Source organism: Panulirus ornatus, chromosome 10 (assembly GCF_036320965.1).
Source record: "Panulirus ornatus isolate Po-2019 chromosome 10, ASM3632096v1, whole genome shotgun sequence".
NCBI classification, from domain to species: domain Eukaryota; kingdom Metazoa; phylum Arthropoda; class Malacostraca; order Decapoda; family Palinuridae; genus Panulirus; species Panulirus ornatus.
This window is the reverse complement of record NC_092233.1, coordinates 60,696,606-60,719,748: the sequence shown is the minus strand read 5'-3', so window position 1 is coordinate 60,719,748 and position 23,143 is coordinate 60,696,606. Positions and strand designations below refer to the sequence as shown.

General features: G+C 48.4%; 1 protein-coding gene across 4 annotated transcripts in view; it reads left to right on the top strand.

The window, feature by feature from the left end:
* LOC139750999 (uncharacterized) overlaps positions 1–23,143 on the top strand; it is a 221,989-nt gene that overhangs the window by 72,196 nt on the left and 126,650 nt on the right. Inside the window, exon 1 of one of the 4 annotated variants that reach the window (XM_071666047.1) lies at positions 6,668–6,893. The exons of 2 other annotated variants lie outside the window; for them this stretch is intronic. In XM_071666047.1, the coding sequence (XP_071522148.1) occupies positions 6,877–6,893 (17 nt within the window). In that variant the 5' untranslated portion in view covers positions 6,668–6,876. Of the gene's footprint in view, positions 1–6,667; positions 6,894–23,143 lie in introns of those variants that run through there. One more of the 4 variants, XM_071666046.1, reaches the window with a different exon arrangement.

Below are 23,143 nucleotides of genomic sequence, written 5' to 3'. Positions count from 1 at the left end.
TCTAGTACACACATAGACAATGTGTGGGCTGTGTGTGTGTGTGTGTGTGTGTGTGTGTGTGTGTGTGTGTGTGTGTGTGTGTGTGTGTTTGCTTCCTGGTGTTGTCCTCTTGTTAAGTTGGGTGCTAAGTACTTAAGACCTCCAGCTGGTGTCCACACGCCCCGCCTGACTGGTGCCTCGCATTCGAAGGACCATCCTCCTCCTCCTCCTCCTCCTCAGACTTGCAGAGTGTTCCTGTCGACACCCACTTATATTTGGAGGTTTACTGCGTCAGTACGACCTTGTGGAATGCAGTAGTTTTGGAGGTTTACTTCGTCAGTAGGACCTGGTGGAATGTAGTAGTTTTGGAGGTTTACTTCGTCAGTAGGACCTGGTGGAATGCAGTAGTTTTGGAGGTTTACTTCGTCAGTACGACCTGGTGATATACAGTAGTTTGGAGCTACAGAATCCACTCCTGAAGTTCAGATTACATGACCATCGACCTGTAACCCTGTATCCGGGTATGCGAGCTCGTGTTGTGAAATTCAGACATTTATAGAACGAATGGAAACTTGCGAAATTCCACCCGCGAATCCGGAATTTTGCGACACCTTACGTAAGTTGTATCTTTTTTTTTTTGGCGGGGGATTCTGGGGTCTTTTTGGGGCGTGCTGGCTGGCCCGACGGCCCCAGCCCCGACCCCGCGCCGTGCCCCCCGCGCCCCCTCGTGCCCCCCCCCCTACGTAGACCCGGAGGGAGTGTGTTGTGGGTTGTTTCGAACCCAGATGGGGGGGGGGGGGGAAATGACGCACTTTCCTCCACTCACAACAACACCAACAACCAGAGTAGGACCAGGGTGGGCCAGGCCAGGGTGGGCCCCTCCTCCTACGTGAGGCGCGGTATCAACGCCCCCCCTGAGGGGGGGCCTCGTCCCTGCAGGCCCACCCTACCCCGCACCCCCATCGCTTGCGGTGGTTATGTAAGCCCTACGCAGCGTCCAGCAGGTCCTCACTGCAGGCAGGCAGGCAGGCACAGAGAGAGAGAGAGAGAGAGAGAGAGAGAGAGAGAGAGAGAGAGAGAGAGAGAGAGAGAGAGAGAGAGACAGGCAGGCAGAGAGATGACAAGCGACTCAAGAGGAGAGGAGGGTGGGGGTGGGGGGAAGGGAAGAAAAACTAAATGATAATCTCTCGTTATTTTTAGATGTGGTTAAGCAGGAGGGGAAGGTTTGTGAGGTGTCTCTTGACGAACAATGGTGTGTGTGTGTGTGTGTGTTTGTGTGTGTGTGTGAGTGTCAAGACTCGAAGATCAGTGACCTTCGATCCCATTCCTCCTGGTACCAGATGAAGAAAGAAATATTTGGGTGTTTTCTGCTTCGTGGTGTCCACCATTTCCCAGCGACAGTGTCTCCTGGTAAACTCCTGGCACTGTCCACTGATACTGCTACTTCCTTGTACTGTCCACTGATGATGCTTCCTTGTACTGTCCACTGGCACTGTCCACTGGCCACAGGTAACATCCAGTGGTATCGGCATAGTACACTTGCACTGTTCATCGACACAGTTCTCTCTCCACTGACACAGACCACTGGCATTGCCCCCTGACACCGACGAAGACCACCACCTACACCTCCACTTAGGCAGCCACCACTGCAGTTACCCACTGTCACGCGGCCCTGGCACTACGTAATGGTTCTGCCCACTGTCATCCCACACTGAGAATATTCATTAACCGAAGTTGTTCACACTGCTGTGTCGGCAGTGGTCAAACGGTGTTTGCCTACATCCCACCTTGCCCCCACCCACTGCCGCCACTCCCCTTTTGCCGCCCACAGCGGCCGCTCCTCGTTGCCGCCCACTCCCGCCGCCCACCGACCTAACCCCAAGCAATCCTTCCACTGACTTTGGCCAAAGTCATCGCCTACGAGGCTTCCTCTCCCTCACCACACCATCGCCAGCAAGCATCACAGGGAGCCGCCCATATCGACCCTCGGAAACACCCGGGTACACACACACACACCCACACCCACACACACACCTGCCAGGCCACTTGGTCCACCCCGCCGAAGCCTTCCACCGAGAGGAATCAGGCTGTCAGTACGCTGCAGAAGAAGGCCCGTGTCTCTCTCTCTCTCTCTCTCTCTCTCTCTCTCTCTCTCTCTCTCTCTCTCTCTCTCTCTCTCTCTCTCTCTCTCTCCACCTTCCAGTCCCTCACCCTTGTGGGCCTCGCCACAGGAAGCAAAGATGAGGGACACTTGTATTTACCTCTTCTTTGCAAGTGATGTGTGCATCAGTTAGACTGGGAAAAGCGTCCACGACCCTGCCATTGATGTATCAGCGTTGACCGCGACCCCTCACGACTTTATCACCTTTAACGACCCCCTACAGCACCCTTAACAACCCCTGTATCACCCTTAACAACCCATATCGCCGTTGTCACCCCCAAACCAAATTGTAGTTCTGAACATGAGCCCAGCGTCCCATCCACTACTGTCTCACTGCCTCCTCCAGCTTGTCCATTCCACCAAACTTCCAACACCATTTCACACCACACGGAAAGCACTCGGTCCTCCCCGACCCTCTCCGGCTACCCCGTGGCTGTCATCCAATACAGTTCGGGAAGAAGCTATTGCATCACGCTCGCCACCGTCACTTCCTGCCACCCGAGATCCCTCGTCCCCAAGTTGCAGTTCGGCACCTAAAACCATATCGAGTTGGTACAGATCGCTACAAGAACAGCCCCATCCCAACCATTGTGATCATTATGAATATAATCAATTGACAGCCACGCCATTGATAGTGTAAGAATGCATAACCCCTACCCCATCTTCCCCCCCTCATTATAATACCGATGTTAATTTTACGTGTATTTTTTTCACTTTATATTATCAGCCTATGAATGGAATTCAACTCATCTTTTATTATTATTATTATTATTATTATTATTATTATTATTATTGTTGTTGTTGTTGTTGTTGTTGTTGTTGTTATTATTATTATTATTATTATTATTATTATTATTATTATTATTATTATTATTGTTATTAATATCATTATTATTATCATTATTATTATTATTATCATTATTATTATTACTGTTACTATTATTATTATTATTATTATTATTATTATTATTATTATTATCATTATTATTATTATTATTTTTATTGTTACTATCATTATTGTTATTACTCGTCCACCTATCACTACCACCCACACCCGCCCACCATCAACACCCTCAGATACCACCCACACCCGCCACCAACCACCACCTACGCCCACCCAAAAACATCACAAGCTCCCACCCACCCACTTGAACTACCGCCCACCACCACCACCACCCACCCACCTACACCCGCCCACCACCTACCAACACATACACCCACCCAAAAACACCACCAGAACTACTGCCCTCCCTTTTTCTTTTTCCCACCCACCTGGGCCCAGGGTGCAGCTCCAGTTTTGCCAGTGTTCATTAGGTCGGGCGGTGGGTGGGTGGGTGAGCTTGGGTTACGGTTCCATGGGCAGGTTATACCAGTTCAGGGTGGGCTCTCCCAGCATACCCTGGCCTGCCATGGTGTTGTTGTGACGGAGGACGCCCTGGTGACGCACTGAGGGAGGGGGCGCCACCATTTCCTCTTCCACCACCACCTTCAGGAGGCGCGGGACAGGTGTGTGACGGTGGGAGGGGAGGGTGGGATACGGGACGGAACAGGAGTGTCACGGAGAAAAGGCTTGGGGTATGTGTGACGGAGATGGCTCTGGAACGGGACGGGGTGTGTGACATGGAGGGATATAGGAATGGAACAGGTGTGTGACGGGGAGGGATAGTTATAGGAATGGAACAGGTGTGTGACGGAGAGGGATAGATACAGGAATGGAACAGGTGTGTGACGGAAAGGATACAGAAATGGAACAGGTGTGTGACGGAGAGAGATACAGGAATGGAACAGGTGTTTAACGTGGAGGGATGTAGGAATGGAACAGGTGTATGACAGGGAGGGATATAGGAATGAAGCATGTGTATGACGGAGAGGAATACCGGAATGAAACGCGTGTGTGACGGGGATTATTAGAGATGTGACGGAGTCACGACTGACAGGAGACACCGTACCCAAAGGAGAGACAAACCCATGAAGGAACTGAAATATCAGGCCACATGTGTGACGCAAACCATACCCTCCATTTTGACGGGGGTGTGTTGGGGGTGTAGGTAAAACCCACAGTGTATGTGAGGGGGAGAGAGAGAGAGAGAGAGAGAGAGAGAGAGAGAGAGAGAGAGAGAGAGAGAGAGAGAGAGAAAGGTGGGGGTGCATCACAGTGGTGGGTGAGGAGGGGGAGGGGGCGGGCGGGAGGGGGGGGGTGATGTGAGTGTAGATACTAAAAACGAGAGAGACAGAACTGGTTAGCTTTAAGCCTATCTCTTCCTCCCTCCCCTTCCCCCCTCCCTTCCCCCTCCCCTCTCCCTTCGTACCCAGATGAACGGCAGTTGGGGGGGGGAGGGAGAGAGAGAGGGGGAGGGGGATCGGGGGTGGAGGAAGAGGGAGGGAGGTGGGAAAGGTCTCGCTTAATCAAACATTGCGAAGCTGAGGCTTCGATTATTATTATTATTTTTTTTTTTCCTTTCCTGTGAGTCGCTCATAAGAGACGTGTAGCTCCTGGAGAGGCTCGCGGGGGGTTGGGGGGTTGGTGCGCTTGCAGAAGCGGGTGGTGGAAAGGGGAATGGAGGGGGGTGGGGGTTGTTGTGCCTTGTGGGGTTACCCATGCAAGAAGGGCGTTTAATGTGTGTGTGTGTGTGTGTGTGTGTGTGTGTGTGTGTGTGTGTGTGAATAAAGAATGGAATTAAATACCTAACGCTTTTAAACTGTCATTTTAAGGGAATCTGAGATCTCTTAATATCATACATTTATAAACCATGTCCTAAAACAGTGTTACTATGGTCTATTTTTCAATGCTTTCGCGTCTCTAAGCGGTGACGTCATGCGGGGGGCAGCCAATGAGTAAGCTGTGTAGTCATAACACGCCTACGTCATTTTGCCCTTACCCAATCGGCGTCTCTGTTTATATGATAGTGGGCGGGGCCAAGCTTGTTTCAGCCATTAGGGTACTCAATATTTATCTATATTCTGACGCCAGTATTCCAGGAAGGTCTGTCCAGCCTTCAGAAACATTTAAATGACTATTATGCATTTTTCTTTTTATTTTGTAATACCAGTGTTGAACAGATTACGATAATATTGACTGCACGAGTGTACATTACACATGTTTTCCTACATTACTCATGTTTTCCTCTCTCTCTCTCTCTCTCTCTCTCTCTCTCTCTCTCTCTCTCTCTCTCTCTCTCTCTCTCTCTCCTTTGCACACGAGTGTGTGGCCTTTTCATACGTTACCTGCCTCTCTATAGATTCAGGGAGACAGGCTTGCTTTAAAAACTCATATACGTCCTTATAGCCAACGCACTTACCCAGGCAAGGAAGTCCAAAGCCACCCAGACCCACTCAATTGTTACACTCGGTCCATGCTACCTCAGTGCACTCACTCACCTACCTTGGACAGGCCTCACACGCTTGGGTCTGACCTGTTTCTCCCCCTGACAGAGAGGTTGGCATTTGACGTGTCATGGGAAAGCTACAAGTGTCTACTTATGGGTCTGGACTTCATCTTTGGTAGATAGATGCCCCCTGCGGTAACCATGCCAGTTGAAGCGCATACATGATGTGTTACTGAGAATGTACAGACAGTGCAGCGGGTGTTATGGGATGAGGCACAACCTGAGTATTCACCTTTACCTCACCAGAGTCACATATGTCCTCCCTGACTCATGTCTACCTTCCCTAAGTCATGTCTGCCCTTCTCTTAAGTCGTGTTAACCCTCCCTATCTCATCTCTACCCTCCCTAGGTCACATGTACCCTCCCTGGGTCACATGTACCCTCCCTGGGTCACATGTACCCTCCCTGGGTCACATGTACTCTCCTTGGGTCGCATGTACCCTCCCTTACTCGTGTCTTCCGTTCGTGGCCCTCCCTGACACATAATAACCTCTCTGCCTCACCAGAACCCTCCCTGGCTTACTAGTACCCCTCCCTTACTCATCAGAACCCTCCCTCACTCACGTGTACTCTCCCAGTACCCTCCCTGATTCACATCCTGCTCTCCCTGGTTCACCAATTCGCACCTTAACTCACAGTTACCCTCTGTAGCTCGTTAGTACCCTTCCTGACTTATAACTACTCTCCCTAGCTCATTAGTACTCTCCCTAACAAGCTTTTTGTTCCTGGTTCACATTTATCTCCTGGTCCATCGGTACCCTCCCTGGCTCATCATTAACCTCCTTGACACATCTACCCTCCCTGGCTCATGAGTGGTTCCCTCCTGTTGCCTGCATACATACCCTCCCTGATTCCCTCCTACCCTCCCTAGCTCAGTAATACCCTCCCTAACTCACACATACCCTCGCCAGCCTTCAGCTTTGCTTCCTACCTAATCTAACCAGCACATACCCCCTGCTGCCTGCGTACGTGCCCGCCCGTATGTACACACACACATCCCGCCGCCCCGTGTGTGCGGGAGTGGCCCCTCTCCCCCCACCGCCCCATGTGTGCGGGAGTGACACCCCTCCCCCCTTCCTCCTCCCCACCCGGTGTGCCCTGTGGGCGGCGCTAGCGGGTGGTGGTGGAGGTGTGGGTGGTGGTGGTGGTGGTGGCGGCAGCGCGGAAGGTAGGTACCTAGGTGCTCACGAGGGGCTGGACAGGCCAGAAGGCAGTGAGCCGTATAGCCGTCCGCTGGAGGTGGTAGTCGCTCTCCTTGCACAGCGCCGCCTACCCAGTTTGTGAGGAGTGCTCAGCACCACAGGACGACCGAGAGCCACCCCCCAGAGTGCTCTGCCAGCACCACTTGCCATGACAGTGGAGTGCAGGTACGTCTTTGGGACCTGTCGCAACCCGTCGAACCTCTGTCGCATCCCGTCGAACCCGAGTCACTTCTCGTCGAATCCTTGTCGCACCCCTGTCGAACCCCATGTCGCAGCTCGTCGAACCCTTGTCGCAGATCTGTCGAACTCCTTATCTCAACCATGTCGAACTCCTGTCACAAACTTTTTGTAACTTCTGTCGCACACACTTGTCGCACCCCCTTTCTTACGCGCCTCTCGCACACAGGGGATCCGGTACTCTCGTCCCACTAATATCACACACTACAGGACCCATATCCCCGTCCACCTTCCGTCTCAACCCTGCTCATATTTCATGTCTCTATGAGGCATATCAACACCTCATTAAAGCTGCCACCATATTAACTTTACCACTAATCACCAGGGGTTATTAAGTACCCCCCCCCCCCGGCGTTTAAGGTAATATGATTCTTGGTGTATAATTGCTTAAAGACTTGATGACATCAGTGATAATTGCTTGTTATTAAGATGGTATTTGTGATGTGCTTTAAACTGCAGTGGGACAAGGAGGCATTTTGGGTATACAAGATGAATTATCGTGTGGCAGGCTTTGACTAACGTGGGATGATGAATGATGATGACATGAAACGAACGGTGATGAAAGTGAAGATAGTGACGACGCTGGCCAACAGAGTGAATAACCTTTTTAGATGGTGAAAATGATAGTGAAATAGTGTTGTTTGTGAAGTACATGAGGATATCTCCATGTCATTAACCGAGTATGGTGTGGAGGGTGAAATATATAGTATCTGAGATACTGATGGTGAAGTATATAGTATCTTAAGATACTGATAGTGAAGTGTATGGTAAAGATTCGAATGCTCAGAATGACCTGGGAACACTGCAATTGATTGTGAATGTGATGCTGATGTGTGATGGTGACAGTTGATAGTGATTATCATGACTGCGATGATGATGGTAGTGACTGTGATTTATTGTGATGGTGATAATGATTGTGATTGTAATGATTCTGGTGATGATAGTGACTGTAATATCTGATGGTGACAGCGATAATGATTGATGAGTGATAGTGACAGTGATAGTGAATGAAGACTGTGAATGTGGCTGATCATGACTGATAATGATGCAGATGATCTACCGATGCCTGATTTTGATGGTGACAGTGATGACTGTGGTGTTTCACAGTGATGGTGAGTGTGATAGTGACAGCAGTCCTGACTGGTGATGGTGAGAGAGAAGACTGATTGCGTCGACTGAAGATGACAATGATACTGTTCATAGTGACAGGCAATAATAACATATCGGGTAATAATAGGATTGCCTTAGCCAATTTGACCTTCTTTTCTTATGTTGGTATTGGTAATTGATGGTACTGCCGCTTGAAATTGTGACCTAGAGAATGTCTTTGTACTCTGGCTAGTACCATTAACTTCGCAACCAATTACACTGGGGTGGGTGTGGCACTTTGTGCACCCCATGCTTGTAGCTGATTGAAATAGGGACTGTGTATGTCTGTCAATAATTGGTTAAGAGGAAATTGGTTAAGAAATAGGGAATAAAGTATGGGAATAGTCGGATACACGTTGGAGGGATAAGAAAACGCGCGGATTGAGCCGTGGTGTTGAGGAAGGAAAGACAAATATGCCTATTTGTCAAGTGAAAATAGAAAGTCTATATTTACCGTCCATTATACCCAACTTTACCGTCCATTATCTTGGGTTGGGAGATGCCAGGAGGAGGCAACTCCGAACCTCAGAGAACACTTGAACGTCCCAGGTCGTCGGGGGAGAGAGAGAGAGAGAGAGAGAGAGAGAGAGAGAGAGAGCTTTTTCTTAAAGGATTTTGAGAGTGAAGAATCCTAGGACATACGACCAGACGACCTGATTGCACGGGGGAAATGTAATGACTCCTCCAACAGTACGACCTTTTGGCTTCAACACTACGACCTTTAGTTTCGACGGTACGACCCCTAAAAGGGTCAGGTCAGATGCTAGGCCACCCAAGGGTTGTACCGTTGTATACAAGGGTCATACCGTCGTGCTCATGAGTCGTACTTTCGTGATCAAGGGTCGTAACGTCGTGTTCAAGGGTCGTAACGTCATGCTCAAGGGTCGTACCGTCGTGTTCAAGGGTCGTAACGTCGTGCTCAAGGGTCGTAACGTCGTGTTCAAGGGTCGTACCGTCGTGTTCAAGGGTCGCACCGTCATGCTCTAGGGTCGTACCGTCGTGTTCAAGGGTCGTACCGTCGTGTACAAGTGTCATACCGTTGTACTCAAGGGTCATACCTTCGTGATCAAGGGTCGTACCTTCGTGCTCAAGGGTCGCACCGTCGTGTTCAAGGGTCGCACCGTCATGCTCAAGGGTCGTACCGTTGTACTCAAGGGTCATACCTTCGTGATCAAGGGTCGTACCGTCGTACTCAAGGTTCGTACCGTCATGATCAAGGGTCGTACCGTCGTACTCAAATGTCGTACCGTCGTGTTCAGGGAGGTGGTACACCGGGTTCTGAACCTATCCACAGCTGACCGGTCGTAATTAAGCCATGAACGACTGACATTTGCTGGGGCTAATTACCTTCCATAACCACTGCTGGTAGTGGTTAGCGACCCGTGGGAAGAGAAGCGTCGCTTTAACCTTTTTCTAATTCGTGGTAGTATGTCGGTATGGTCGGGTTTTTCGAGGCGGAAGAAAGTCCCTACGTAAAGTATTTAAGTGTATGAGACTAGGATGGAAAGTCACTGTGTAAAGTAGTGATGGAAAGTTGCTGTGTAAAGTATTTAAGTGTATGAGACTAGGATGGAAAGTCACTGTGTAAAGTAGTTAAATGTTTGATACTAGGATGGAAAGTCCATGTGTAAAGTATTTAAGTGTATGAGTCTAGGATGGAAAGTCACTGTGGAAAGTAATTAAGTGTTTGATACCAGGATGGAGTCCCTGTGTAAAGTATTTAAGTGTTTGATACTAGGATGGAAAGTCTTTGTAAAGTAATTAAGTGTTTGATACTAGGATGAACCATAGGTCTATATTGGGACTAATTACATATGGAGAATATGATTTATAGATTGTCTGTACATACTAGCAGATTCTGTCCCTCCGTACCTTCTCGTCTGCTCGCTGGATGCCATTGTTCCATGGTGATAACCACTCAACCCCGCCATTATTTCTCTTCATACCTCGTATATTGACGGCTCAGTCTTTTCGTTCAAGACTGACATATTTTTTTTTTGTTTTGTTTTGTGTTTTCCGAAAATGTATCATTGGCAGCAGCCAGAAGTTTCTCTCCTGTTTAGGAAGTGGATGATTTATTGGGCAAATGGGGGTCAGTCATCGTGCGTCTGGCATCTTCCTTGGTGATTGATAATAATGATAATTATTATTATTGTTATTATTATTATTATTATTATTTTGATAAGGAGTGATATAACAATGCTGTTTTACACAAACGTTTGGGTGGTAGTCCATTTTTAATGATGTTCACAATGGTTGGGATGGAGCTGTTCTTGTAATGGTCTGTACCAGCTTGGATGATGGACTGGGTGTGGTTGTGGTACCGAACTGTAACTTGGGGACGAAGGATCTCTGGTGGCAGGAGATGACGATGGCGAGTGGTGGTGTAGTAGCTTCATCATGAGTCGGCGGATGAGGTCCAGGCGATGACTGGAGAGAGTCTGGAAGACCCACGGTGTGTTGAGCGCCTCTGTGTAGTTGGTGTTAAAGAGGCACCGAGGATGATTTTTACGTGCCCTCGTTCACCATCATGTACGGTGGTGTGTGGCCAAGCGCAGATGAGGTCCAGGAGGAAGAAGTTGTGGTGTTTATGGTATGTGGTCAGGTGGAGGGCGTCCACGTTTGTTCACGAAGAAGGTAGGGAAGATACGTGGCTGAGCTGACGGTGGTGGTGCTAAAGTGCTCCCTGTGGCTTCACTCATTTTCCAAAGTCACGTGGAGAAGCTAGATGGACTGGAGAACCTGGAGGGGTTGAGGGGGCCCCAGTCAGACAGAAGGGGGTGGGACGGGGCTGGAAGTTTGGTGGACGGAGTAACTTGTGAGAGGCTGGGGCCCAGTGAGACAGTAGAGGGTGGGACAGGGCTGGTAGTTTGATGTACGGAGCAACTTGTGGGAGGCTGGAGGGGTCTGTCGTCTGTCTCATGAGACAGTAGGAGTGTGACGGGGGGGGGGGGGGGGGTAGAAACAAGGCTGTTATGCCTGGCTAACAATCTAGGTGTGGTTGATGACGGTATGGTAAGCGATGGTCTAAATCTATGGAGGATTTTGATAGACGGGAGGCGGTGTTGTCAAATGCTGATGCCCGAGTGAGGTTCCTTGACCTCCCTCCCTCCCTCCCTCCCTCACTCCCTCACTCCCTCCCTCGAGCAGATACATGCATACATCAGGGCATCATGTATCACGGGATGAGGAAGTGTTAAGTATCCCAGCCTCGTGTCCCCGTGGGACGCAACAGGTTGAGGGACTGGAAGGTGTGTGTGTGGAGAGAGAGAGAGAGAGAGAGAGAGAGAGAGAGAGAGAGAGAGAGAGAGAGAGAGAGAGAGAGAGAGGACTACCTCTCCTCAGCCCTGGGGAGAGAGAGAGGGGAACTACTACTCCTCAGCCCTGGGGAGAGAGAGGAGGGGACTACCTCTCCTCAGCTCTGGAGAGAGGGGGACTACCTGTCCTCAGCCCTGGGGCTCATGCTGTGTCTTGGAGGATTACCTCAACAGCTTTTTGGTACAGACGACGAAGGCGTGAGCCCTCCAGGTCTTGCCTCCAGCTACGTGCTGATGGTTAAGGCAGCTTAACGAGGTGGAGGGGTAGTTGGTGAGTTCAACGAGGTGGAGGGGTGGTTGACGAGTCTTAACGAGGTGGAGGGATGGTAGATGTTAGTCCACATATCGCCAGACTGTTCAATAAGAGTCGCTCTGATTTGGAGTGTCAGTGTCGTTCTAATCGAACGCAAGACTCTCCCGGTGTCATTGTCGTTCTAATCGAACGCAAGACTCTCCTAGAGCAACGCGGGCATCGTGTTGAGGGCCAGACGACACTGGAGAGATGGTAAGCTGCTCGTGTTAAGGTCTGCATGAGGTCATCCAATTGTGGGTCATTCTCACAACAGAGGGGCCCGGCCCTCTGCTGATTGGCCAGTGGAAGGGGGGAAGACTGGGTTAGGTTAGAATAGAACTCCTTGTATGGAATAGAACTCCTTGTATAGATTAGAACTCCTTGTATGAAACAGAACTCCTTGTATGGAATAGAACTCCTTGTATGGAATAGAACTCCTTTTATGGAATAGAACTCTTTGTATGGAATAGAACTCCTTTTATGAGCGCCTATTGGAACGCCGACGAGGCAGTGTGTGTGTGTGTGTGTGTGTGTACGAAACATTTTGGAACAAGTAGAGAGACAGACATTAACTGGTCCCATTCATCTTGTTTAAATGTTACCCTTCCCTCTCACCTTAATTACTGCACCTGATTTTAATTACTTTAATCAAGCGTGCGTCTTATTTAGACGGTAATAGCAACCCGTCCCGCCATTTGTTCCCGCTCATCACCGCAGGGTCGTACCACTTTAAAAAGTTTAAGAACACAAAAAAAATTATCTCCCGCTAATATTAACTTTTGATTGAGATATTAACTTTAGATTAACATCTGCTAGAAGAGAGAAGAAAACGGTGAGTGTGACATTCGGATGTTAGAGAAAGATAAGCGTGAAAAGCAAGGTTATGATTTTACGTTTCTTGCTAAATGAGAATTTCTCCTGCAGCTCAAACGATAGTTTTGATGATGCGTCCGAGCATATGTTACCATGGCGGACTTTCGTGATGGTTCTCTTCCGTGGAAGATGTTTCTAATTTGAGAATAAAATGATCTCTAAAAGTGAGTCTGCTTAAGTGGGATTGTTCTTCTAGTTCTTAATTTTCCCGAGGAAATAAGTTTGACTAAAGACGTAGTGTTAGAAACTATATATTCATTATGTATCTGATGATTGTCATACACCAGCAGCCTCAAAGAGGAAAAGCATCATACGGCAGCGAGAGTTGTCGAACTGCAGTATGTCGAAAAAAAAAAAGAAAGAAAAGAAGTAATATGTACTTACAAGATAGACTTTAGCGTGAGTTATCCAGCTCGAGAGATTCATTTACAACTGCCAAAATTATTTGAAAATTGTCTCGCGACATGAAAAAAAAAATTATAAAAGCACAGGTGTACGATTGTTGTGGAAAGTTAGAAAAGTATCGTTATGTAAAGTGATGGTTACAGGCCACAGTTGTGGAAGCGATTGTCTATAGCAAAAAAAAAAAACAAAAGATAGTTTCTTAATAAGATTATGAGAGCTTTTGAAAGTTATTGTGCAGGATGTGTTGTCGTTGGAACGCTTCGCCTACGGCAGGGAAATTTTGCCGCTCAAACTGCTTTCACGACACCGTGCACAGGTGACAATTATCGAGCATCGTCTTGTGCAAGGGGATAATAACACCTTTTGTGACACGGTGAACTGAATGTTCTAGAACAGGTGTGCAACGGGAAATGTTGGCTTAGAACTAGAAACATTTTGGTGTGGCAGGAATAGTTATCGTACAGTGACTGAAAGTTATCTCACGCTGGTAAAAGATATCGTAGAATTCACAGCGAATTCTTGTATGGCAGCGAAATAAGCCATACATCTTCCTAGGATGTGGGAGCAGCAGCCAGATTTGTTGTACGGAAGCCAGTCTAATGCAGCAGCAGCGAGACGTATCGTACGAATCCGAGAGTTATTGTACTTTAGGGTTATATGGTAATGAATTATCGTACGATGTTAAGTTATTGTAGAGTTACCGTTCGGTATGAAAATATCGTACAGTATGGAGAGCTATAGTACGAAATGGAAAATTGTCGCACAGTTTGACGTGTTATTTGATACTGAGAATTATCGTACGTGTGATGTTATCGCACGGTACGGAGAATTATCGTACAGTATGGTGCTATCGTATAGTATGGAGAATTATCGTACAGTAGGGAGAGTTATCATATGGTATTGATGGTTATGGTATCGAGATGTCGTACGCTATTACCATATGGTATTGAGAATTAACGTACAGCTGTTAGAATTACTGAAGCAGGTAATACCACAGCGGTACGAACCTGGTATGATAATCTGGCTTTTAACGAGGCCATTATACCTAACGGTCGTAATGCCGTGCTCAAGGGTCGTCCCTTCGTCCTCCAAGGGCTGCACCGTCATGCTCATGGGGGGGGGGATTAGGGTTAAGGTGACGTGTCTGGCCTTATCTTTAGTATCCGATAAGATATTGATAACATCACGCCCTCTCCTGCCTTGTCTTACAAATGTGTATTAGATCTCCGGCCTAGAGAACCGAGGGGTTAAGTCATGACACACACACACACCACACACACACACACATATATATATATATATATATATATAATATATATATATATGGAACTTGTTCACCAATTTCAAAATATTTTTTGTGTTTTCGGCATCATACTGATGATATATCGGTCATTTCAGAGCATTATGATACATGTTAAATGAGTATTTCAAGTCTAGAAATGTCATAATATCGAATATGTTGATTTTGAAGCAAAAAGTTCAAAGGTGGAGGTGGTGGCGGATGGGGGATGGAGGAAGGGGGGGGGGGTTGATGATGATAACAACCCCCTCACACACACACACACACACACACACACACACACACACCAACCCCCTCCTCTCTCGCCTCCTTTCCCTCCCCCTCGCCCCATGTTGGATGTGGCTGTTTCTACCAGCTTCCTGCACCCGAAGTGATGATGATTGGTACACAGAGACATGTTCACATACGTGTTGGATCATTTCAGATTCCTTCCTCTACAATTTGATGAGAAACCTGGTGGGTTTTGAGAGTGAAGTAGTCAAACATCAACAAAAATGGTGGTGATGTAAACTTTGTAAGCATTTATAAACCTATTTTTTGTTTTTAATTTGTCCATGTTCTTGTTTGTTAGAAGACATTGTTCTTGTTTGCCATGTTCTTGTTTGTTAGAAGACACTGTTCTTGTTTGCCATGTTCTTGTTTGTTAGAAGACACTGTCCTTGTTTGCCATGTTCTTGTTTGTTAGAAGACACTGTTCTTGTTTGCCATGTTCTTGTTTGTTAGAAGACACTGTTCTTGTTTGCCATGTTCTTGTTTGTTAGAAGACACTGTCCTTGTTTGCCATATTCTTGTTTGTTAGAAGACACTGTTCTTGTTTGCCATGTTCTTGTTTGTTAGAAGACACTGTCCTTGTTTGCCATATTCTTGTTTGTTAGAAGACACTGTCCTTGTTTGCCATGGTCTTGTAAGGTCCCCCCCCCCCTACAAGAGGCTATACTGATAAGAAGACCCTGAGATTGAGCGCCTGTATTTTATGATCAGTGTCAGGTAATGTCAACTCTGGTTATTGCCATTCGATATATTGAAACACGGGGCAAAACACGGGGCGAGGAGGGGCGGCTGGGGCGGGTTAACACATCCCCGCTGGGGGTATCCCCCGTTATCTGAACACCGTCATCATGTACCTGATAACAGCAGCAGCAGCAACTGTAGTGTAGATAGATAACAGATGGACCCCGCCTTAGTGGATCACCGACCCCCGTGCTCAGTGTGGGTCGACCTTCCGTGTGTGTGTGTGTGTGTCAGATACGCTTCACCACCCCAGACCAGCGCCTCCTGTATAGGGCACAGCAACCCTTCTATTGGGACTATCATATCACTCCAGGTGGGAGTGCGTAAGACAGGGGAGGGGACACCCCATCGGCTCCCAGTTTGGGGACTGTGGGATCCTTTGGGACCCACCGTGTGTGTGTGTGTGTGTCAGATACGCTTCACCAACCCCAGACCCGCGCCTCCTGTATAGGGCACAGCAACCCTTCTATTGGGACTATCATATTACTCCAGGTGGGAGTGCGTAAGACAGGGGAGGGGACCCCCCATCGGCTCCCAGTTTGGGGACTGTGGGATCCTTTGGGACCCACCGTGTGTGTGTGTGTGTGTGTCAGATACGCTTCACCACCCCAGACCAGCGCCTCCTGTATAGGGCTCAGCAACCCTTCTATTGGGACTATCATATTACTCCAGGTGGGAGTGCGTAAGACAGGGGAGGGACACGGGGACGACCCCATCGGCTCCCAGTTTGGGGACTGTGGGATCCTTTGGGGCTACAGGGAGCCAGAGGCGTCGCTTCTCATCTTCATCAGAAGGTAAATAATGTGTTGTTGTTTATTCTATAGTATCTGCTGGTGTGACTGGGAGGTGCCAGGTGTAGCGGGTCACGAAGCTGGAACTCACATGAGTTTCTGGGACTCACATGAGTTTCTGGGACTCACATGAGTTTCTGGGGACTCACATGGGGCTCCGGAGCTCTCATGGATCATTGGAAGTCACCCGAGGCCCTGGAACTCACATGAGTCTGTGGAACTCCCGTGAGTTTGTGGAACTCACGTGCGTCTCTTGGAACTCACGTGAGTCTTGGGAACTCACATGAATCTCTGGGAATTCGCATGAATCCCTGGAACTCACATGAGTCTCTGGGAACTCACATGAATCTCTGGGAACTCACATGAATCCCTGGAACTCACATGAGTCTCTGGGAACTCACATGAATCTCTGGGAACTCACATAAATCCCTGGAGCTCACATGAGTCTCGGGAACTCACATGAATCTCGGGAACTCAAAGATCAAACTCTCACATACCTAATGTTTATATTTACACCCCTCTACAGTTGCCGGGTCTCTCTCTCTCTCTCTCTCTCTCTCTCTCTCTGTTTTATGGGTCCGGTTAATCCTTATAGATCCGGTTAGATCTTCTTGGTCCGGTTGGCCCAGTTTATTTTTTTCAAGCCCAGATCTGGAATGTATGTACGTAGGGCCTTGTGTGTGTGAGGCACAGACGTACGTAGGGCCTTGTGTGTGTGTGTATGTGTGTGGCACAGATGCACGTAGGACCTTGTGTATGTGGCACAGATGTACATAAGGCCTTGGGTGAGGGGCTGGAGGGGGAGGTGGGTGGGTGAATCACATGGGTGAGGGGCTGGAGGGGGAGTGGGTGGGTGGGTGAATCACATGGTAAGGGCTGGAGGGGGAAGGTGGGTGGGTGATTCACATGGGTGAGGGGCTGGCTGGAGGGGGAGGTGGGTGGGTGGTGAATCACATGGTAAGAGCTGAGGGGAAGGTGGTGGTATTCACATGGTAGCTGCTGGGGAGGTGGTGGGTGAATCACATGTAGGGCGGTGGAGGGGAAGGTGGGGGTGATCACTGGTGAGGCTGGCTGAGGGGAGTGGGGGTAATCCATGGTTAGGGCTGAGGGGAGGGGGGTGGGGAAACACATGGGTAGGGGCTGAGGGGGAGTGTGGGTGAATCACATGGTGGGGCTGAGGGGAGTGGGGGTGTGGTGAGTTCCCAGGAGGCGGTGAATCAGAGGCGAGCCAGAGGTAGATCAGGTTACCCACCTGTCACCCGCCCAAGTGACGCATCCATTAACTCCTTCGCCTGTGGGTGTAGGAGAGGACCTGTGGGTGTAGGGGAGGACCTGTGGGTGTAGGGGAGTATCTGTGGGTGTAGGGGAGTATCTGTGGGTGTAGGGGAGCACCTGTGGGTGTAGGGGAGGACCTGTGGGTGTAGGGGAGTATCTGTGGGTGTAGGGGAGGACCTGTGGGTGTAGGGGAGGACCTGTGGGTGTAGGGGAAGGACCTGTGGGTGTAGGAGAGGACTTGTGGGTGTAGGACAAGACCTGTGGGTGTAGCTTAGTAACCGTTCAAAAGATCATCAGGACAGAAGCAACACACACACACACTTGACCCCCAGACACCTGTGTCTCCAATACACTCAGGTCTCGTACACGTACGTACCCAGGGTCAGTGATCTGTTGTGTGTGTGTGTGTGTGTGTGTGCGCGCGCGCGCGCATAGGGGAGTCATTGTATAGCATACATGGTCGCCAGTCGGGGAATTCATACACGGGAATATACAGTACACATGGAGGTATACAGGGCTTTCATACACCCTGGGAGGGTGTAGTGTATACCCTGGTATACTCTGGTCATTATACAGTTCACGTGGTCTACTGTATACTGGAGAGGAGTTCGAGCATTTTGCGAGCTATACAGGATTGTATGTAGATACAGTATACTGTATTAAGGTAGTGTGGAGATACAGTATACTGTATTAAGGTAGTGTGGAGATGCGGTATACTGTATGCTCAAGGGGTCGTACCGTCGTGCTCAAGGGTCGTACCGTCGTGCTCCAGGGTCGTACCGTCGTGCTCAAGGGTCGTACCGTCGTGCTCAAGGGTCGTACCGTCGTGCTCCAGGGTCGTACCGTCGTGCTCAAGGGTCGTACCGTCGTGCTACGGGGTCGTGCCGTCGTGCTCAAGGGGTCGCACCGTCTTGTTCAAGGGGTCGTGCTCAAGGGGTCGTACCGTCGTACTCAAGGGGTCGTACCGTCGTGCTCAAGGGTCGGAACGTCGTGCTCCAGGGTCGTACCGTCGTGCTCAAGGGGTCGTACTGTCGTGCTCAAGGGTCGTACCGTCGTGCTCAAGGGTCGTACCGTCGTGCTCAAGGGTCGTACCGTCGTGCTCAAGGGGTCGCACCGTCGTGCTCAAAGGGTCGTACCGTCGTGCTCAAGGGTCGTACCGTCGTGCTCAAGGGTCGTACCGTCGTGCTCAAGGGTCGTACCGTCGTGCTCAAGGGGTCGTACAGTCGTGCTCAGGGGTCGTACCGTCGTGCTCAAGGGTCTTACCGTCGTACTCAAGGGTCGTACCGTCGTGCTCAAGGGTCGTACCGTCGTGCTCAAGGGTCGTACCGTCGTGCTCAGGGGTCGTACCGTCGTGCTCAAGGGTCGTACCGTCGTGCTCAAGGGTCGTACCGTCGTGCTCAAGTGTTCAAGACACCAAAAGGCGTATCATTGCAGAGGCGTTGGCAACACTGAGGTGCCGTCACCTCTCCAGTTTCACCGTTTGCAACACTTCATATATAATCGCAATATGTATAACTTTTGTTGTTTTTTTTCGTCTTGTTTACCGTCGAGGTTTACAACACAAGTGCCTTTAGAAACACTGTTGTTCCTCTAGTGTTGTAATGAACATGTTCAATATACCATGAAGGAGTGGGATTTGCCTGTTGAACACACTTGTATGTTTATTAATTACTACATCTGCTAGTTATCAATTATAACCAACTCCCAGCAACCATTATTAGCCTATAACAACCACAATCAACCCCTCTTACAACCATAGCCAACCCATTACAATCATAACCAACCACTGACAACCACAATCAACCCCTTTACAACCATAGCCAACCCTATTACAATCATAACCAACCACTGACAACCACAATCAACCCTCCCCCGACCCCTTACAACCTTAACCCACCACCTCTTAACAACCTTTGTCAACCCATTACAACCATAACCAACCTTTGAAAACCCCAGTCAACCCCCCTACAACATCAGCTCACCCCTACAACCACATTAACCCCTACAACCACAAGTAAGTCTTACAGTGATGCCAGCTCACCTGCAATCACAACCACACCCACAACCAGGAATGTGGTCGTCAGGTGGATCCTGATGTTGTGGTACTACCACACTCACAGAACCAGCTCGCCTGGTTGTGAGTCGTGTATTGGTTGTGAGCTGGTTGTTGTGAGCTGGTTGTTGTGAGCCGGTTGTTGTGAGCTGGTTGTTGTGAGCTGGTTGTTGTGAGCTGGTTGTTGTGAGCTGGTTGTTGTGAGCCGGTTGTTGTGAGCTGGTTGTTGTGAGCTGGTTGTTGTGAGCTGGTTGTTGTGAGCCGGTTGTTGTGAGCTGGTTGTTGTGAGCTGGTTGTTGTGAGCCGGTTGTTGTGAGCTGGTTGTTGTGAGCTGATTGTTGTGAGCCGGTTGTTGTGAGCTGGTTGTTGTGAGCTGATTGTTGTGAGCTGGTTGTTGTGAGCTGATTGTTGTGAGCCGGTTGTTGTGAGCCGGTTGTTGTGAGCTGGTTGTTGTGAACCGGTTGTTGTGAGCTGGTTGTTGTGAACCGGTTGTTGTGAGCTGGCTGTTGTGAGCTGGTTGTTTGAGCCTTATTCTAGTTGTTAATGGTTTTTATGAGGTTTATACTGGTTGTTCATGGTTGTTGATAGGCTTATAATAGTTGTTAATGGTTGTTGATAGGCTTATAATAGTTGTTAATGGTTACAATCTTATTTCAGACGTTGTTTACTTCTAATTTCAGACGTTGTTTCCATCTTATTTCAGAGGTTGTTTACTTATTTCAGACGTTGTTTACATCTTATTTCAAACAGTATTTTCATCTTATTTCAGTTTAATTTAGGGATTATTACTGTGGTTCGCTCCTTTGATTATTACACACACACACACACACACACACACACACACACACTGACAGCCCGTTTTCTCCGGATACACGTGCTTGTGGGGTAACTATTCCATCATTCAGTTTCGACTGCTGTGGCTGCGAGAAGGCAGCATTTACCAGCTTTCTTTCCGGCACTTTCGCTCCTCCGACTGAAATGGCAACAGAAACACACCCACCCCCCCGCGCGCCCGTGGGTAATCACTATCATGCGCCCGCCAAGAGGAGTGGACGGGTCCCGCCGCCCGTTTTTCTTGCGATCATTTGAGAAAATGGGTTGCGCGTGACGAGGTCTGCTCAGGCATGCCAGAGGGAAGAGAATTACCAGAGACGAGATTAAGGGAGAGGGGGGGGGGGGGGGAGGTGATGAGAGACGAGGAAGTGACGGGAGATTTTGATGGGGGAAATAAATGGTAATGGAAAATGGGGAGTGGGTGGGAGGGCTTGTAGAAAACGTGAGGGTGGTAAAAAAAAAAAAAATAAAAGCCATTAACTACAAGGTAGAGGAAGGTGATTAGGCTGTTGAAGAGGTAATAAGATAATCTGGAACAAGCGACTTTAAACGAGGAATAACAGAATAACTGGAGAGAAAATGGGATGCCTGAACGCGGGAGAGTCACACGAACGATGATTGTTCTTTTAGGAAATTTGACTTTCTTTTTTTTAAAGGAATGTCTTGAGCACGACGGTACGACCCTTCAGTACGACGGTACGACCCTTGAGCACGACGGTACGACCCTTCAGTACGACGGTACGACCCTTGAGCACGACGGTATACGATCCTTGAGCACGACGATACGACCCTTGTGTATGATTAATTGGACTTTCACCTGACCCTATAAGGGTTAGGTCAAAGGTCAGGTCGCTCTACCCAAGGGTCGTACCGTTATACACAAGGGTCGTATACCGTCATGCACAAGGGTCGTACCGTTATGCACAAGGGTCGTACCGTCGTGCTCTAGGGTCGTACCGTCATGCAGAAGGGTCGTACCGTCATGCACAAGGTCGTACCGTCATGCAGAAGGGTCGTACCGTCATGCACAAGAGGTGTTATTAGGAAACATAGGGGTGCATGACGGTGCATGAGAGCCCTGGTGGGGTGGTGTTCCAGCGTGTGAAATTAAGGTGAAAGAAAACACAAGCATAAAAACACGTCTTCCTTGGGGTGTTGTCGCCTGCCTTCGAATCCGTTCGTGAGGCGTTCGTTCCTTTAGGAATGACGGGGGTGCGTTCTTTTCGTTATTACACCAAACGGGATAATTGAATTAGTGGTTTATCGCGATGTCTTCTTAATTCATGTTTACCTTCATATATGAATTCTGATAAAGTGTTTACTGAGGACAGAATAAACAATACTCCTTTTTTTTTTTTTACTTTGTTATTGTTTATTGTTGTGGCGAAGTTAGCGAGTTAGTAAAGTGGTCATTATTATTATTATTATTATTATTATTATTATTATTATTATTATTATTATAATCATAATTATAATTTATTATTATTGTTATTATAGTTATTATTATTATTATTATCATTATTATTATTATTATTATTATTTACTATTACTATAATTATCAGTATTAGTAGTGGTAGCAGTACTATTATTATTGCAATTATTATAATTTTTTGTTTTTATCAGTTTGTGTGTATGACAGGTAAGAAGATGGAATATTTAAGTTTAATCCTTCGTCAATATGGCTGAAGGAATATGACAAGTGTTTCATACCAGTGTTGGTCAGGGTAGGTCTCGCCTTACCGTGACACGGAATTACATCAAGTGGGTGAGTGACCCGTAGCTCCGGGTTGTGTAGGATAGAGGAGGGGGAGGGGGGTTAGGTTACCACTGGGGCTGGAGGTGGGAAGATGACAGGACGGTTTAAACTTGGACTTGTCGAACTTTTCATCACCAGCACCATCGCCATCATCTCCAACACCATCTCCATCACCTCCACCACCACCTCTTCCACCAATAGATCCATCTCCACTACTATCTCCATTAACACCACCACCTCCACCATCATCACCACCATCTCTACCACCATCTCCACCACCACCATCCTCACCAACATCTCCACCACCACCTCCACCATCTCCACCACCTCCTCCACCATCATTACCACACGTGCAGCTACTATTCGATCAAGAACCTTGCGCCACAGAACTTGATGGAGAAATGATTGGGGGGGGGGAGACTCTCTCTCTCTCTCTCTCTCTCTCTCTCTCTCTCTCTCTCTCTCTCTCTCTCTCTCTCTCTCTCTCTCCACAATCTGTTTTCTACACAGGTGTAGAAGGGGAAACCTGACCCCTTTGCTAACAATGCTTTGGTGCGAATAAGACTTCCTATAAGGCTTCCAGACATCGCATTGACTTCAGGGTATGTAATAAGGCATCATTTAAGCTTTCAGGTCAGCACACAAGACTTCAGCACATCTGATAAGACTTGAAAACATCCAACAATAAGACTACAGGAGATCGTATATAAAGACCACACAGAGGTCGTCGCGTTCGACTTGAAACACCCTATAAGCTTTTTGGGGTTTGCCCCTTTTGTTAAACTAGGCAGCGTTGCATGACCTCAGACGGGAGGGGGGGGGTGAGCGCGGTTCAGCATAATTGGGGTTTTTGTGTGTGTGGTGGGTTTAGCGCTGTTCACAAAAACGTGTGTGTGTGTGTGTTTTTTCACAAACGGAGTATCACCCCCTTTCAACTACCTAAACCCAATGCTTTCTACCTCCCTCTCCATCGCCTGAGCGAGTGTATACAGGGAGTGGTATGGAGAAGGCGTATGGTTTACAAAATGTGCATAAGTGAGGGGGTTCTTGCGAATTGCTGTAGGCGGGCGGATCAGTCAGAGGGGTAAAGTTGAGGTGGTGGGCTGGATTTTACAGGATCCC